The sequence below is a fragment of the Artemia franciscana genome, chromosome 8 (genome assembly GCF_032884065.1).
Source record: "Artemia franciscana chromosome 8, ASM3288406v1, whole genome shotgun sequence".
Classification (NCBI taxonomy): Eukaryota; Metazoa; Arthropoda; class Branchiopoda; order Anostraca; family Artemiidae; genus Artemia; species Artemia franciscana.
The window spans coordinates 24,918,634-24,936,235 of NC_088870.1; the positions used below are offsets into that span (position 1 = coordinate 24,918,634).

At 36.5% G+C, this 17,602-nt stretch overlaps 1 protein-coding gene across 1 annotated transcript in view; it reads right to left on the reverse strand.

Moving 5' to 3' along the window:
- The window catches only part of LOC136030192 (phosphatidylinositol 5-phosphate 4-kinase type-2 alpha-like), a 48,114-nt gene that overhangs the window by 14,676 nt on the left and 15,836 nt on the right, over positions 1-17,602 (reverse strand). Inside the window, exons 4-5 of the mRNA XM_065708945.1 lie at positions 6,479-6,617; positions 3,180-3,310 (exon numbers count right to left, since the gene is read on the reverse strand). Of these exons, the coding sequence (XP_065565017.1) occupies positions 3,180-3,310; positions 6,479-6,617 (270 nt within the window). The remainder of the gene's footprint in view (positions 1-3,179; positions 3,311-6,478; positions 6,618-17,602) is intronic.

The window sequence follows — 17,602 nt, forward strand, 5'->3', positions numbered from 1 at the left end:
AATGCTTCTCCTTACTTTCAGTAGAAAAAACTTTTCATATTTATTTTTGCATTGTTTTTTCAAATAAAACTAGAAAACCCTGCACCCCCTTCACTGAAATTCTCTTCCCCCATTAGAAGTTTCTCCGTGGAAATATCCTCCCATGTAACCCCCCCCCCCTCAACTCTCCCCCCTAAACCAAAAAAATCCCCCTGAAAACGTCTGTACACTTCCCAGTAACCATTACTATATGTAAACACAGGTCAACGTTTTCAACTTGCAGCCCCTCCCACGAGGACTGCGGGGCAGTAAGTCGCCCCTAAAGACATAGTTATTAGGTTTTTCGACTATGGTGAATAAAATGGCTATCTCAGAATTTTGATGTGGTGACTTTGGGGAAAAATGAGCGTGGGAGGGGGCCTAGGTGCCCTCCAATTTTTTTGGTCACTTAAAAAGGGCACTAGAACTTTTAATTTCCGTTAGAATGAGCCCTCTCGCAAAATTCTAGAACCACTCAGTCGATACGATCACCCCTGGAAAAAAAACAACAAAAAAACAAACAAATAAACACGCATCCGTGATCTGTCTTCTGGCAAATAATGCGAAATTTCACATTTTTGTAGATAGGAGCTTGAAACTTCTACAATAAGGTTCTCTGATACGCTGAATCTGATGGTGTGATTTTCGTTAAGATTGTACGACTTTTAGGGGGTGTTTCCCCTTATTTTCTAAAATGAGGCAAATTTTCTCAGGCTCGTAACTTTTGATGGGTATAACTCATCTTGATGAAACTTGTATATTTAACATCAGCATTAAAATGCGACTCTTTTGATGTAGCTATTGGTATCAAAATTCCATTTTTTTTTAGAGTTTCGGTTACTATTGAGCCGGGTCGCTCCTTACTACAGTTCGTTACCACTAACTGTTTGATAAGTCCATTTAGCGCCCAAATCACAATTTTGGCCCGAACAGAGCCAGAAAGATATCAGTAAGAATTATTTGACTGTCATTAAATTTGAAACTATAAGAAACCGTTGCATAACAGCTTTCAGTTTCCAAAAACCTAAGGCGGCAGATTGACTTATTCCATCCCAAAATATATAGTTAGTTCATTTAACGCCCATACAACATTTTTGGTCCGAACAGAGCCAAAAAGATATCAAGTAAGAATTATTTGACTGCCCTTAAATTTGAAACTATAAGAAACCGTTGCATAACCTCCCGGTTTCCAAGAACCTACGGGGGTGGATTGACTTATTCCATCCCTAAATATATAGCAAGTCAATGTAAAATGAAATCAACATGAAAGCGTCATTATAATCAGCTTATTCGTTCCATACTTCGATTGCTTACGCATAGTAATATATAAGTCACAAACCAACTGCTAACATTAGGAGTGGCGGCGAGGGGGGGGGGGAAAGGGTCAAAAGATCAGAGCAACAATAGCCACTAATATATTGGAAAATTTTTGAATGACAAACAAAATCTTTATGTTTTAGTATGTTTATCATTCAGTTAGAGAGTTAGTCAAAAATTCAACATATTCACTATTTTATCCTTACGTGCATTTGCTAAGCGAAAACAAATCTGCTGTAAACAAGTTTGCTGAGAACTTCAACCATTGGTTTTTTAAGATGAACTTTTATGGAAAAGTTTAAGTAACCTAATCAGATTTATTTCTAATGGTTTTATTAAACAAAGATATGGTTAATTTCATAGACCTAACTCAATTACTTTCAAGGTAACCAAAAGCTCCTCATCTGAAATTTTGCCCCAGGAAGGAACTGCAAAACCGGGACAGAACAATTACATGATTGCTAGATGGGTTAACATAACTCTTCTGTTTATAATTGACACACCATTTCTGAATACACAAGGGTGGGGTAAAAGTTTTGCTTTCAGTCATACATTGCTTTCAAAGAAATTCAAAACTCGAATTGTTGTCGTATTTCTTTCAATTTCTGATAATTTTTAATCTAATGAATCGATTGAGCTCAGGTACTACTAGCTCCCACCTTCTTCGGCTGTGCGGACATCAATGGTTAGTTTATGATTTGAAACAAACACAGACCTTGAAGGGGCTTAAAAGTTCAAAAGCTGAAAATCAAAGTAACCACATTCGAATGGACAATTTTTCAGATATGTTCAAAATAACACAAATTGTGCTGTTTGCAGCTGTGTTCTTTTGCTCCAGAAAAATCTCTAGAAGATCACAAACAACCGCCGCATAAAAAACAAAGAAGAACCACAAAGTAAATTTTTTTTGGGAATTCAGAGTTTTTCGTAGATTAGGCTATTGGTAGTTTCGGTATATTGTTTTGTCAGAAGATGGATTGGGAATTCGGTAGAACTCCTGAAAAATCAGTAAGAGTGGAAGCACTGGTTGCCAGTGGTGCCTTAAGTTACTCTATTATCATATGGTACTCCCGTTCTAGCGGTAGCCCGCTAATCAAAGTTTATCACATGTGGGGACTGTCTTTTTTGTATTTTTATCATGAAAAAATTTTTTCATTGGTTTAAAATTGTTTGAGAAATGTTGACAGACTTTCAAATTTTGAAAAAAAGAAGGAAAGAATATGCAGACCCAACGATAAAGATAAACTGGCTGGCTACCTAGGAATACAAAAGCTTAGGTGCATCAACAGTTGGACTGAAGATGTATATTTTAGATACAATCTTTATTTTTTTTCATAAGGTCTGTAAGAACCCTACTTGCTAGAAAACTTCTTGGGAAATACTTTTTCCAAATATTACAAACTCAATTTTGTTTGTATATTTTTTTACTTCTAGAGGGGGAGAGGAGAGGCTCATTCCTTTTTCAACTTTCTTTAGGACAGTTTGATGTAGTACATTAACACAGGGTCCCCGAACATGCGAGGAATCACTGTAGCTTATTTTTTCTATTAGGAGGAATATCAAACTGTTGTATCACAATAGGTGATATTACCTGCGATTGAGTTGTACTAAAAAAAAAGAAAAAATTAAAGAGGAAGTAAATAATATAAACAATGTAAGATCAAGGTCAAATCATATCAAAAGGCATGTGGAGTGAAAAATAGAACTTTATGTAGTAATTGATGCCGTTCAGATTTTTACGCTTCTGAAAAAATTCTAAACTCAAATACACATTTAACACTTAAAACATAGAAAAAAAGATTAGATAAGGAAAAGCTAAAAAAGTAAACTATAGAAAAGATCACCTGTGTAGTGGTAGATGATTGCTAAAAATGTTCCTCATCACAACAAAATACGATTCAGCATTGTCAACAGTAAGCCTATACATGGCCAAATACTGAGGGAGAAGAGTCTTGCCATGTCTTTCAACAATGTACTAGAAAAATTAGAAATGATTGAAACAAAGGCTTATGCAGGGGAAAGGGATTTTCTCTTACTGACCCTTTTAAAAAGACGAAAAAGCTCGACTTTTATCAAAGCACCGAAGACAAACGATATCAAGTAATCCATTTCGTATGATAAAGTTTTTCTTACGAAAGTAAATAGCAAAGTTGAAATTTAGAAGTGAAACTTAAAAAGAACAAAAAATATTACTTCGCAGAACATGCAAGATAGATATAAAAAAACAGCAAAAATAAACTGAATCAAAATATTTGTATTTGAATTAAATATTTGATTCAAAATCTGATTCAAAATATTTGAATTCTAAAATCAGCACTTTACAAACACGTATTTGAAGCAATAAATGACGCAAAAAACACAATCTCTCGGGAGGGCAACATTCCATGAGTAGCCTTCAGAAAATGATAAGGCTTTCAACAATATTTCAACGGCCATGATATCAAGAACTTTTAAGCGTATAATTATAATTCAATAAACGTTGACTCAAAATGAAATGGTCTTTATTCACTGGTTAATTCTTATATAAGCATTTTTTATGCTGCTTTAATGCAAAACTATTCCTCCTCCTCTCCCGAAAAAAATATCAATCTATCCTTATGTCTTGTATACTTTAAAGGGGTGAAAATGTCCGTGTCCGGGGCCCGAAAACCCTTGAATTTCATGGTTGCAGGAATGGGTTTGAATCAATTAGGGTCTGGTAAAATGGGGGTCGAGTTACATTAGTATTGAACGAAATGAGGATTGTATTGAATCGAGGTTGAGTTGAGTAGGGATTGAATGGAACGTGGCATGAGTTACACGGAGATTGAGTTAAACGGTGTTAAGCGGTGGATGAGTTGTATCGGGTTGGGTTCAATGGGGGGTTGAGTTGCATTAGGGTTGAGTTAGACAGGAGTCGAGTTAAGGGGGTTGGGTTAAATGGCTTCAGTTGCATGGGGTTTGCGATAAATGGGCTGGGGGTTGAGTTAAACGGGAGCCGAGTTGAAGGTAGAGGATTGAGCAAACAGGGGGTTGAATAAAGCAGAGTTCAGTTAAATGAGGGTTGAGTTGCAGGCACACTCAGAAAACTAATGAAAATGCCTCTGCCTGTATTCGCTTACCAATAACGATCGTCTGGTAGACAAGACATAAACAACTTCAAAATAATATGTAATGGATGAGCCCGAATTAACAATCATATATGCTTACTAGCTATAGAAAACTGCGTGTCCCATGCCAATTCAAGGTCCCCAGCTAGAATCCATAAGGGACTTATCCTGAGACATTGTGAAAATGGTAATTAAATCCGATGATCAAGATAAGGCTTAAGAGGATTCCGCTTGATCGGGATGCTCTTTACTTTTCATAGATGGCAGTTCGTATCGATAAATCTGTTTCTTCCTTCAGTTCTTAAACAAAAATCTAATTTACTATCTTTATTTATCATTGGAGGCATTTTGGATCTTGCCAAATTAATATGTTATTCGGCATCAAATAGCATTGATGCTGTTTTTCAGCATCAATGCTGAAGCATCGTATAATAGCATCGTATTCATTTAAAGCAATTGCAGTCTCTTTTAAAGCAAAAGGGGTTACACCTCCCAAAATGAACAATTTCCCCTACATAAACATTTTTGAGGCTTAAATATAACAGATCAGAGATTCAGAAATCCTGAAAAAAAACTTCTCGCGCGAATTTCACCCTATTTTCTAATTCAAATTAGTAATTAAGAAGTCAGGCAAAACCTTGGATTTTGGGAGGAACCCTTTGCTAAGCCCAAAATTCACGTAATCCCAAAAACAATCAGGCAAAGTGACACTCTGGTTTGTAATGAATCGAAGAGTTTGACGATACTCTTCAATTCATGTTGAAAAAAATAATGCATAATCAATGAGAAATAAATATTAACTCGACTTTGAACTCTACAACCTCGTGACATGTGACATCAACTGCGACCCATGGGTCACAGGTGTCAACATACGCAAAAGCCTCTATTAAATTGGGTTTAAACCTTCTAAGAAGAGACAAAAGTCGTACCTGCTATTTTCTACCAAATTAAATTAAGATCCAATAGACAATTCTTATAGAAACAGATGACATCTACAGAAGTACACTCGAGCATGAGCACCCAAGGCCACAACTTCAGACCAAATTTTGCTGTATTAACCCCAATAGCCTATGGATGAATTAGGCAGATAGATATAGGTCGTAATGCTCTTATACCCCCCCCCCCAGCGGTTGGATCAGGTACAGCTCATAACAAGGCAGCACTATGAGTCTAAGCTGTTTACTTCTAACCGAGATGGGTTTAAATCCAAAGTCCGCTTCTCGTGCAAGCAATAAGCGACATGGATAAGATCTAAAATGATCCCTTCCTCCTTACCACAGAAACTGAATCGATCTTCGAGTTAAGATAAGACCAAACGCCAAACGAGCCAATTCCACAAGTGGCGCATTAATAAGTTTAGTCCCGAGTGTATACAAAACGAACAAAGTCTGAACTGACGGACACTCTAGTTTTCAGGAGACTTGAGGGAGGAATTCCCATCGTCCGTTTTAGATTTCGTTTGTTCATAGCAATTTTTGTTCGTTTTGAGTTTGACTATTCGTTTTAACTTCTGCTCCTTTTAGTTTCCACTTTTATAATAATTCTGTTCGTTATAAGCTTGACTTATTACATGACTTTATTTCTGTTCGCTTTAGGCTTTAACATCACTCCCACTCAAATGTTCCTCATGATACAAAAGGTGCATGTGGTAGTAGAAAACTTGGCAATTGTTAATTATGACTGTTTATTTTGAGTTTTGACAAACTGAAATACTACAAATCATGAATCACACCCCCCCTGAAATTCCTATTTACACAATCTTTGTACAAGTGCACCAATGCAAAAACAAGCTAATTTGTGAATCAGCGCAAAAAAGAGCCATAATTGGTGCACCTTGATACAAAAACGAGCTAAATCCAACGTCTCGCACCGCCCAATCCAAGACAAGTGCGTTATATCCTCCACCCTCTAACAAATATTGGATTCTAGCTTCCTTCAGCCAAAATGTCAAGATATTATCAGTAAGAAAAACTATTTTATCCACTTTAACAACATGCTCCCTAAAAAGAGCTAAAAATATCAGATTTTGTTTACTAGCTTAGTTGGCTACTCACAGGGTGATACTGTTTGAGAAGCGAATGCATTCTTCCAACTTCATCACTGGACAACATTTTTATCACGAACAGACGATCACTTGATTGGTAGAATTTTCCTTCGGAACGACCACTCAAATCGAAATCCACAATTTGAGACCTATGAAACAAACTAAAATTCACACAAATTTAACGCCATTGTTTTTTTTTATTTTTTATTTATTGAAGTTTTAAGTCTGATTTCTAAATGAAAAAAAAAACCGTGACGCATCTAACCTTAAAGTCTTCTATTAACACAAAGTTTAGGCTTTTTGACAAAAAAGTCTAATTAAACCGTTTCGAAACAAAAAGCCTGATTACTATTAGGAACGATTTATTTGACAAAAAATTAGATAAAAAAAACAAGTTTTTAAGTGAAAGTAAGGAGCGACATTAAAACTTAAAACGAACAGAAATTAGCCTACTCTGTATATGAAAGGGGCTTTCCTCCTCAACGCCCCGCTCTTTGCGCTAAAGTTTGACTCTTTCTCTTTACTCCACTTTTTAAAACAGTAAAAAACTTTAGCGTAAAGAGTGGGGCGTTGAGGAGGCACAGCCCCTTTCATATACGGAGTAATTTCTGTTCGTTTTAAGTTTTAATGTCGCTCCTTACTTTCAGTTAAAAAGAACTTGTTTTTTTTTTATTATTATTTAATTTCTGGATGTTTTTGACTTAATCCACGTTTTGATCTTGGCTCTCCGCACATAAATAATTAAAGCGAAATTTGCATATTATTTTTTTTTGCTAAATGGTTTCTCATAGTTTTAATCGGAATATTTTGAGAAAATAAAGGAGCGAGGGAGGAGGCCTAGTTGCCCTCCAATTTTTTGATTGCTTAAAAGGCAACTAGAACTTTTAATTTCTTACGAACGTTTTCATTAGCAAAAAATATACGCAACTTATGAATTAACTTATGTTTTTATTCCGTATATGAGGGGGTTCAATCTCTTGTCAATACATCGCACTTTGCACTAAAGCTTAAATTTTATCCTAATTCCCTGAGAATGACCCATAAATCACAAAGGCCGTAGAATAAATAGTTGAAATTACTAAAAATACTTTAGCGTGAAGAGCGAGGTGTTACGAGGAGGTTAACCCCTCATATGCGTAATAATTTCTGCTCATTTTAAGTTTTAACGCTGCACCTTACTTTCAGTGGAAAAAACATTTCATATTTATTTTTTCATTATTTTTTTTAAATAATGCTAGAAAATCATATGCCCCCCTTCATTGAAATTCTCTTTCCCCAAGACAAATTCTTCCATGGAAAGATCCTTTCACGATCTTTCTGGTTCGAGTTTAGCACTTGCGGTCCCGTTTCTAATTTTTACGGCTCCGAAGAATTTTTTTTTTTTACTACTTTTGACCCAAAATAGCAAAACTTGTGTGTTCTATTTTTAAAATGACAGTGATACTTGTCGACCACATTCATCACCCTGGATACAAGCTATGAAATTTCCATATATGTTAATTTCGTTTTTACAATTTCTATCAAGATAACACTCATTATTGAAGTAGTTTAGCCCCATTTTCCTACAATAATGCCGATTGTTATTTGCTAATTGCTATTATTGTGTAGCTTAAAAATTAATAATGTGTATATTTAGAGCCAGCATGCCCAATATATTAGTTGTTGCACACACTGCTATGCCGTGTTTTTACATTTTTGGTTTCTATTGACAAGATTCGCTCTTCACTTACAGTTTGTTGCTACGAACGAATATTCAAAATATCTATCAAATCGCAATATTTATACATTTCTGCTAAAAGGTCGGCAGTGCTAGGGAGATTGTTCTAGGGTCTATGGTCTTACTTCATGCCTCAAATCATACGGACTGAAAATCAATGTTAGCTTTCGATTTCAACATGATACAATATGTTTATTCATTTTTTTTTCAAAAAGACTTGTATATGCAGTTATGCCGTTTCCGCTACGGCACCGAAAAAAAAAAACATTTAGCTTTCCTTTCAAGTGTAGATGTCTTTGATAATCATCAGATTGCTAGTGTGTGAACTTTTACGAACAAACAATTTTGCTTTTTTTTTCAGGGTTAAACGTGCAACACTAACAAAAATGTGGTACTGCACTGAAAACTTTGTTATTTTTAAGCAAAAATAAGAAGAGAAAACATCGATATCTTCGGGTGCAAATAGACCTAATATGGGTCAAGGGACAAGCAATGTATCTATTTGGATGTCCTTGGTGCTTTACTGGTTGAAGGTGGGATAAGTATGGGGAGGGCGTATTGAAGGAGCAACTATCACCCTTTGATTCACCAGTCATAACGATTGAAAATCCTTGCGTAATTCTGGTTCAACCAAGGTGTAACACACCTACTATCCTTATGAACAGTAGGCTAGAGAGGCTAAGGGCTAGAAAAGCCCACTTTTTTTCGTGGCTTCTTTTCTACTAAATAGCATACGAGGAAAGGGATGCCGCATGTTCGAGGGGCTATATGGACTAACAACCCTGGTGTGATTTTGCTTCAGCTGAAGTTCAACAAGCATGTCTTTGTGTAGGGATAGAGAGTGTTGGAAATTCCACGACCCGACATTTTGTCACCTATTATACTTATTTTAATTTCCTTGTACTATTCTGGTTAAAATAAGATGGAATATGCACACCTTTCTACTAAAACGCACAAAAAGGAGAGTAAGGGTGAGCAATTTTAGGTGGGAATGACAGTAGAGATGCCTCACTACTTTCAAGCGCGCCCATAGGCGCCAGTATTGTCTTCTTCACCGTTAATCATGAAGAAGTTTAATGGCGGTCCCCTCAAGACGCAGCTGATATTAATTTTCTCCAAGACACGGGTGCTTGTTACGTAATAGGGGAATTCTTAGCTTTTGGATGTTACGCAATAGAAATTGTTGGAGTTCAGAGGCCGCTAGTCAAGATACAAACGTACACATTATGTAACAGTATTTTGTCCAAGAAGTTCTTCAAGACGTTTTCAAGACATTTTCATGAGGTTTTTAAGACATTTTTCTTCAAGCAGTTTCAAGACATTACAAGAAGTTTTTTAAGACGTTTTTTTCAAGACGTTTTTAAGACATTTCTCTTCAAGAAGTTTTTCAAGACAATTAAAGACGTTGTAAAGACATTTTTCTCAAGACATTTTCAAGATTTCTTTGGTTTTTATATTATAGGGGAATTTTTACTTATGCTAAGGATGACAAGTTCTCGCATGACATGCCAAACTTCCGGAAACCCTTGGGGGAGTCTCCGATTGTAACTGAGCAGGACACGTGGGTGTTAGATAATGACAGCGCACCCGTGAATATTACGTAATGGCAGTGTACACGTGAGGTGTTACATAATGACGATGCACACGTGAGTATTACGTTGATTTTATTACAATGCGTTTTTTTCTCAGAGAACCTTTATATTCCTGAGATTTCTGTCAGAATTAGGATTTGAAAGCAATTTCCCCTCCACAGAATGGAGCAGTAGACAACTGGACCAAGAAAGCCTTTCTAATATTGTTATTAGGGGAATACTTTCTACGTGATTGCCTATTCCACGCATGGACAATCTCCTGTTCCGCTTTATAGAACGATTAAATGGATAGCATGTTTCCAATCATTTCCATATGAGAGCGCGCAAGCAACCCAAGGCTGCATACTTTTGTTTTAGTAAGCGCACCTGCGTGTTAAAGCATTATTAATTTTTTTAATGTGACCTAGACAGGTTAACTTAGCTATTGAATCAGTGGGATGCCACATAGCATTGGCTTTAGATATTTCATTAGGTAAGTGATTACGGATGGATATTCATCCTAGAACAAGATATCTAAATAATGAAGAATTTTGTGCATACAGGTTTTATTAATAAGAAAACATTATAAAACCATGAAATCACAGAAAGAGCAATTAAAAGTCAACAAACGGAAAAAACAAACGTGAAAAAAGCTGAAATAGGATAAAATATAAGCGAAAACAGGCGTGAATTAAAGAAAGGCGGGGAATCCTAGCAACCAATTCCAGGTAGAAAGATAGAGGGCTGTTACTATAGATAACATTAAGCCATATTAAGAGATATTTCAGAGAGGTCTTCATGGAAATGCCATATTGCTATTGCTTTATTAAGAGCACCTGCCTGTAACACTGTATCACTTTAAATATTGATATTAGCAAAATCACACTTTGAATGAGCCGTAAGAATTACGCTTCATGCAGCAGAAGCCTACTTACTTACAATAGTAACAATAGGGGGAAAAATGTCAACTTCACAATACGTTTCCTCGTTATTAGATTTCAATCCCCCTCCGTCGAAAAAATCTTTTAACACCTCCCGAGGTTTTAATGAAAATGCCTCATTTCTTTGAGCCAAGACTATGCATTCCTGGTTGACAAGCGCAAAAAGATTTCAGTCCCTCTCCGTTAAAAAAATCTTTTAACACTCCCCAGCTTAACTTTAGGCCGTAGAATACACTAGTCCAAACAATTCATGTCATGATGAAAAATTATGGATAGCTAACGTAACCCTCTGGCACCCTTGATAATTCCTAAGGCATTTTCATATTTTCTACCTTTTAACCTATTGGTTCTCGTGTTTGAAAACCAAATCTCCATGATACAACATATCAATTTACGCCAACATGGAAAACTAAGGATGGCAAACCACACACTCTGGCACCCATCATCATTCCTAAGACATTCTTTTTCAGGTATGTACCTATTGAAAATATGCTTTAAATCAATTGGTTCAGGATTTTGAGACCCAACCCTCCGCGATATAACATGTCATTCCACACAACCGTACCACACTATGACTAGCCCTCTGGCACCCCTCATAATTTCTAACATATTTTACAGATATTTTCTTGTTAAAAACCATGCTTTAAATCCAGTGTTTTGTGTTTTGCAAGCCAACGATCCGTGTTACATGCGAATTAAGGCCATTGTGCCACACTAATACTATCCTTCTGTCATCCTTCATTATTCCTAAGACATTTCCCAGATAGTTTAATATTAAAAATCAAGCTATAAATCCATTGGTTCGGGTTTTTGCAAGCCAACCCTCCGTGATAAATCATGTCATATCACACCACCGTGTCACACTTTTACTCGCCCTCTGGCACCCCTTATCATTCCAAAGACATTTACGAAATTTTTTTAAATGAAGTGATATCCAACACCGTTTCCCCTCATCTGACCGCCGGTTCCAGTCTCAGTTCCAAATCCGGCTCCGGTTGCGTCAGTTCCAGTTCCAACACTTCTCCCCCCCCCCTACTTTACAGTTCAAATTCCACCAAATCCGCTCCAAGTTCCGCCGGCTCCAAGATTTCTCAAGAGGCTGCCCCATAGTAATCTTTGGCTGTTCATCAACCATAGCTAGTTTATTATACATTTTAGATCACTATCATTTGTACATTGAAAGGATAAACACTCATGTCCTATTTTAAAAGGTCAAGATGAAACATTCCGAGAGAGCTTGTGCTCACGATAAAATTACCGTTGCGCTGAATGCTGACAACGAGAACTATTTGAACTATGGAACAAGCATTAATGGGGATCTTACTGGAAATGAATGCGTACGTTGTCATGACAGTGAGGCATTAAACTCCTTTGGATTACCGAAAAATTCATCATATGTAATGGCGGATGTGCGAGAGTAACATTTTCAGAGATGATAATGCTTAAAAAGAATGCAAGTCTATAACTTTTAGTTGACGATGAAGGCAAACTTCTTGCTACTGTTGCTGGTAACACATTAGCCGTTGATAGATCCTTTCATCATCTTTCTGGCATAACCATTCAAAAGAACACAAAAAGAAGACAAGCCTAATGCAGTACCAAGGTCATACTGCATATCTTATGCAAGTGTCAAAACTGCGACCTATGTAAAAATAATTTTGTAACAGACAGTAAAACTACAAGTAAAATAAAAAGGACATTGACAGAAAATATCCCCAAGGAATATAAAGATGAACTGATGAAAATGAAGTATCGGCAAACATGACTAGTACCATCGTGGGTTTACCAGCAGATACAGTCCATGAACCCAGTAATATCAGCGATGAAATGTATGGCGAGGTTGTTAAAAGTTGTGTAAGACCACGAAATGGAGAATTATACAGGGCCAACGCAGGGACCTTAGTAGTCAAGAAGCGTCGTTAATTCTTTAATAATAAAATAAATGGAGAATTATATGTGATGGATTCAAAGCAATCATTTTTTATGAAGATATTTTACATGCCATTATTTGAATAAAGATATTTTTATTGTATTACTTTCTTATGTTTCCATTATTTTTAGGGTCCGTTAACAACTCAAACCTTTAGAATATTTCTTACATGCTAGTAGGTTAGGTTAACCTAACCTACATATAACCTATCATTCTTTAAGAAAACACCTCTAAAAATTCTCTAACAAGGACTATTTTCCTATGTTTTGAACAAATTCTATATAATTATCTAAGAAAAAACTCTAAAAATACTCTTAGACGGACTATTTTCTGATATTTTGAACAAGTTTATATCCTTCTCTAAGAAAACCGTGATTATCAAAGATTACCGTGGAGCAGCCACACAAGAAATCCTGAAACCGGCCGAACTTGGAGTGGAATTGGTGGAATCAGATCTGTGGAATGGGGGGGGGAGAAGTGTTAGAACCGGAACTAAAGGAACCAGAATAGATAGAACTGGGGCTGGGACTAAAACTGATGGAGCATGGAGCGGTATTAGTGGAGCCAGAACCGGGGAGACGGGGAGGGCAGAAGTGGGAGAACGGAAGCTGACGCAACCGGAGCCGGTTTTGGAACGGACTGGGGCTGGAAATGGCAACAAGAAGCGGGGGAAGCGGAATTGAATATTATTATATTTTTAAAATGTCTAAAAAATGTCTTAGGAATAATAAGGGGCGCCGGAGGACCAGTAATAGTGTGACATGGTGGTGTAAAATGACAGGTTGTATCACGGAGGATTGGCTTGCAAAAACGCGAACCCATGAATTTAAAGCATTATTTTAACAAGAAAATATCTGGAGAATGTTTTAAGAATGATGAGGGGTGCCAGAGGGCCAGTCAATATGACAAGGTGGTGTGAAATGACATGTTGTATCACGGAGGGCAGGCCTGTAAAAACACAAACCAATGGATTTAAAACATATTTTTAACCGAAAAAATGAAAAAGACTGTCTTAAGGATGATGATGGGGCCCAGAAGGTGTCGTGTGCCATCTGTAGTTTGCCATCGTGGCGTGATTTCACATACTGTATCACAGAGGGATGGCTTACAATAGCACTAACCAATGGGTTAAAAGCATGCTCTTTAACAAGAAAATATCTGAAAAATGCTTTAGGAATGATGAAGGGTGCCAGAAAGCGTCCTGTGCTATTCATAATGTGTCTTAATATGGGTCAAATTTACCTCTAATGATATTATGCGAAATACGAAGAGGAATATTATTTAAATGGGCGCTTTTCAATCAGGAATGCATTTTCTTGGCTTAGAGAAACGAGGTATTTTCATTAAAACCTCAGAAGGTGTTAAAGAATTTTTTGACGTAGAGGGAGTGAAATTTAATAGCGAGAAAACGTATTGTGAAGCAAACATTTTTTCCCTATTACTACTATTGTAAGTAATGAGGCTTCTGCTGCATGAAGCGTAATACTTACGGCTCATTCGAAATGTGATTTTGCTAAAATCAAGATTTAAATTGATACGAAGTAGCAGGAAGGTGCGCTTAATGAAGCAATAGAAATGTGGCATCTTCATTGAGACCATTCTGAAATATGTCTTGATATGGCTTAAATTTACCTCAAATAACAACCCTCCGCCCCTCCCTCTCTGGAATTGGTTGCTAAGGCCCCCTACCTTCCTTTAATTCACACTTATTTTTCGCTTAATGAAATCTGTATACAAAAAAACCTTTATTCTTTAGATTTCTTGTTCTAGGATGAATCTTCAATATGTAATCATTTATCCAATGAAATATCTAAAACCGATGCTATGTAACATCTCACTGACTCAATAGCAAACTTAATCTGTCTAGGTTAAGTTAGAAAATCAATAACGTTGTAACAGGTGTGCTTAATAAACCGAAAATCAATAGCATTAGGATGCTTGCGCACTCTCACATGGAAAGGATTGGAAACATGCGATACATTTAATCGTTCTAGAAAGCGGGGCAGGAAATTCTCCGTGTATGTAAAAGGCTATCACGTAGAATATATTCCCTGATTAATAATATTAGAAACGTTTCTTTGGTCCAGTTGTCTGATGCTCTAATCCGTTGAGGGAAAATATCTTTTGGATCCTAATGCGGACAAAAATCTTTTGAATATTAATGTTTCCTGAGAAAAAAATTGATTGAAAGAAAATGAAATCTTAAAGTATCAAGTAAAACTCACGTGTGCATCGTCACTACGTAGCACCCCATGTGTGCGCTGCCATTACGTAACACCCACGTATGCACCGTCATTACGTAGCACCTAAGTGTGTGTCGTGCTAATTTACAATCGGGGATTTCGTCACAGATCCCCTGAGGTTTAGCATGTCATGCGAAAATACGTCATTCTTAACATACGTAAACATTCCCTTATTACAAAACAAAGAAATCTTGACAAACGTCTTTAGAAAAATGTATTAAAAAATGTTTTGAAATGTCTGAAAAACGTCTTGAAGAAAATGTCTTAAGAAACGTCTAGATGAAAAATGTCTTAAAAAACGGATTGAAATGTCATGAAAAACGTCTTGACGAAAAATGTCTAGAAATGTCTTGTAAAACGTCTTGAAGAAAAATGTCTTGAAATGTCTTGAAGAAAAATGTCTTGAAAGATGTCTTAAAAAGCATCTTGAAATGTCTGCAACGTCTTGAAAAATTTCTTCAAGAAAACAGTCCCTATTACGTAACGCGTACGTTTGCATCTTGACTAGCAGCCCCTGAACTCTAACAAACCCTATCACGGAACATCCAAAAGTAAACAAATCCCATATTACGTAACATGAACCTTCATCTTTTAGAAAACATTCCCTATTAAGTAACTAATACCTGCGTCTCGAAGAAATTAATAACACCTGTGTCTTGAGGGAATCGCCGTTAAACTTTTTTTGTGATTAACAGTGATTTATCAAGTGGATTGAAAACATTCTCACATTTTCAATTTAAAAAGGTGTAATATGCCGGCCTTTGGACAAAGAAATTGTAGTTAGGTGGGACGAATTGCTGAAAAGATCACTGGCCAATTTTGGACCCCTAATAAAGGAAATCAAAATTCTTACGTGATTCCGCTTAAAAAAAAATACATTAGGACTCCATTTCTGCTCAAAATTGGCGAGTGGATGGGTTTTATTGAAGGGGGAAAGCAAGGGACATTATGTATGATAAATCATACATACTGAAAATCATTGCATCTTTTTGATTTATATAAGGGGTAAAAATCCTAACTTTCTGCTACAAAGCTGAAAATGGGAGGAGAGAGGTCATCTGAAGGATCGTGATTCCACATTGATCCTCCAGTCAAAAAATTAAAATCCTTATTAGATTCCGGGTACAACACGTTACATAGCTAGTTTTCTGTTAACAAGTTGGCAGTGGAGGGAGAGGAGAAGCCACGGGCCCACTTTGTGCCTCCAACCTGTTTTTGCAATAAATCAGAACTAAACTCGTTTATGTTCCGAGTCAGGACGTACCGCTTGTTTTTGTGCAAAATCATTATCTGACTTTTTTCCTGAGATGTACCACGACAGTAAATTTGTCAGCCCTCGAAATTTCCGAAATTGCATATCTCATCAACGACATTTTTTTAGAAAAAAGTAGAGAAATTAATTTTTATCAACTGCTCTCTGCAAGCCAATTTTCAAATATGAATAGTAAGGAATGAGCATAGAGTAGGCACCAATTTCTTTGGCAATGACAGAAATAAGAAAGTTTACAACACAAATTTGTCTACCTTAGTCCCAAACGCGGAAAATGATACGGACAAAAATCTTTTAATATAATTGTTTCCTGAGAAAAAAAAATTAATTGAAAGAAAATGAAATCTTAAAGTATTAAGACACCCACATATGCACCGTCATTACGTAGCACCCAAGTGTGTGTCTTGCTCATTTACAATCGGGGATTCCCTCACAGATCCCTTGAAGTTTAGCATGTCATGCGAGAATGCGTCATTCTAAACATCAGTAAACATTCCCTTATTCCATAACAAACAAAGAAATCTTGACAAACGTCTTTAAAAAAATGTATTAAAAAATTGTCTTGAAATATCTGAAAAACATCTTGAAGAAAATGTCTTAAGAAACGTCTTGAAGAAAAATGTCCTAAAAAAACGTATTGAAATGTCATCAAAACGTCTTGAAGAAAAATGTCTCGAAATGTCTTGTAAAACATCTTGAAGAAAAATGTCTTAAAAAAAGTCTTGAAATGTCTCGAAGAAAAATGTCTTGAACGATGTCTTAAAAAGCATCTTGAAATGTCTGCAACGTCTTAAAAATGTCTTCAGAAAAACAGTCACTATTACGTAACGCGTACGTTTGCATCTTGACTAGCAGCCCCTGAACTCTAACAAGCCCTATTACGGAACATCCAAAAGTAAACAAATCCCATATTACGTAACAAGTACCTTCATCTTTTAGAAAACATTCCCTATTAAGTAACTAATACCTGCGTCTCGAAGAAATTAATAACACCTGCGTCTTGAGGGGATCGCCGTTAAACTCTTTCGTGATTAACAGTGAAGTAGAAAAGGGAAGCGCCTATGAGCGCTCTTAAAACCGGTCAGGCGTCACTATTAATGACCCCTTTTTCTTTCTCTAATCAAGTGGATTGAAAACATTCTCACATTTTCAATTTAAAAAGGTGTAATATGCCGGTCTTTGGACAAAGAAATTGCAGTTGGGTGGGGCGAGTTGCTGAAGAGATCTGGCCAATTTTGGACCCCTAATAAAGGATATCAAAATTCTTACGTGATTCCGCTTCAAAAAAATTACATTAGGACTCCATTTCTGCTAAAAAATTGGCGAATGGATTGGTTTTTATTGAAGGGGGGAAGCAAGGGCCATTATGTATGATAAATCATACATACTGAAAAACCACTGCATGTTTTTGATTTACATAAGGCGTGAAAATCCTAACTTTCTGCTACAAAGCTGAAAATGG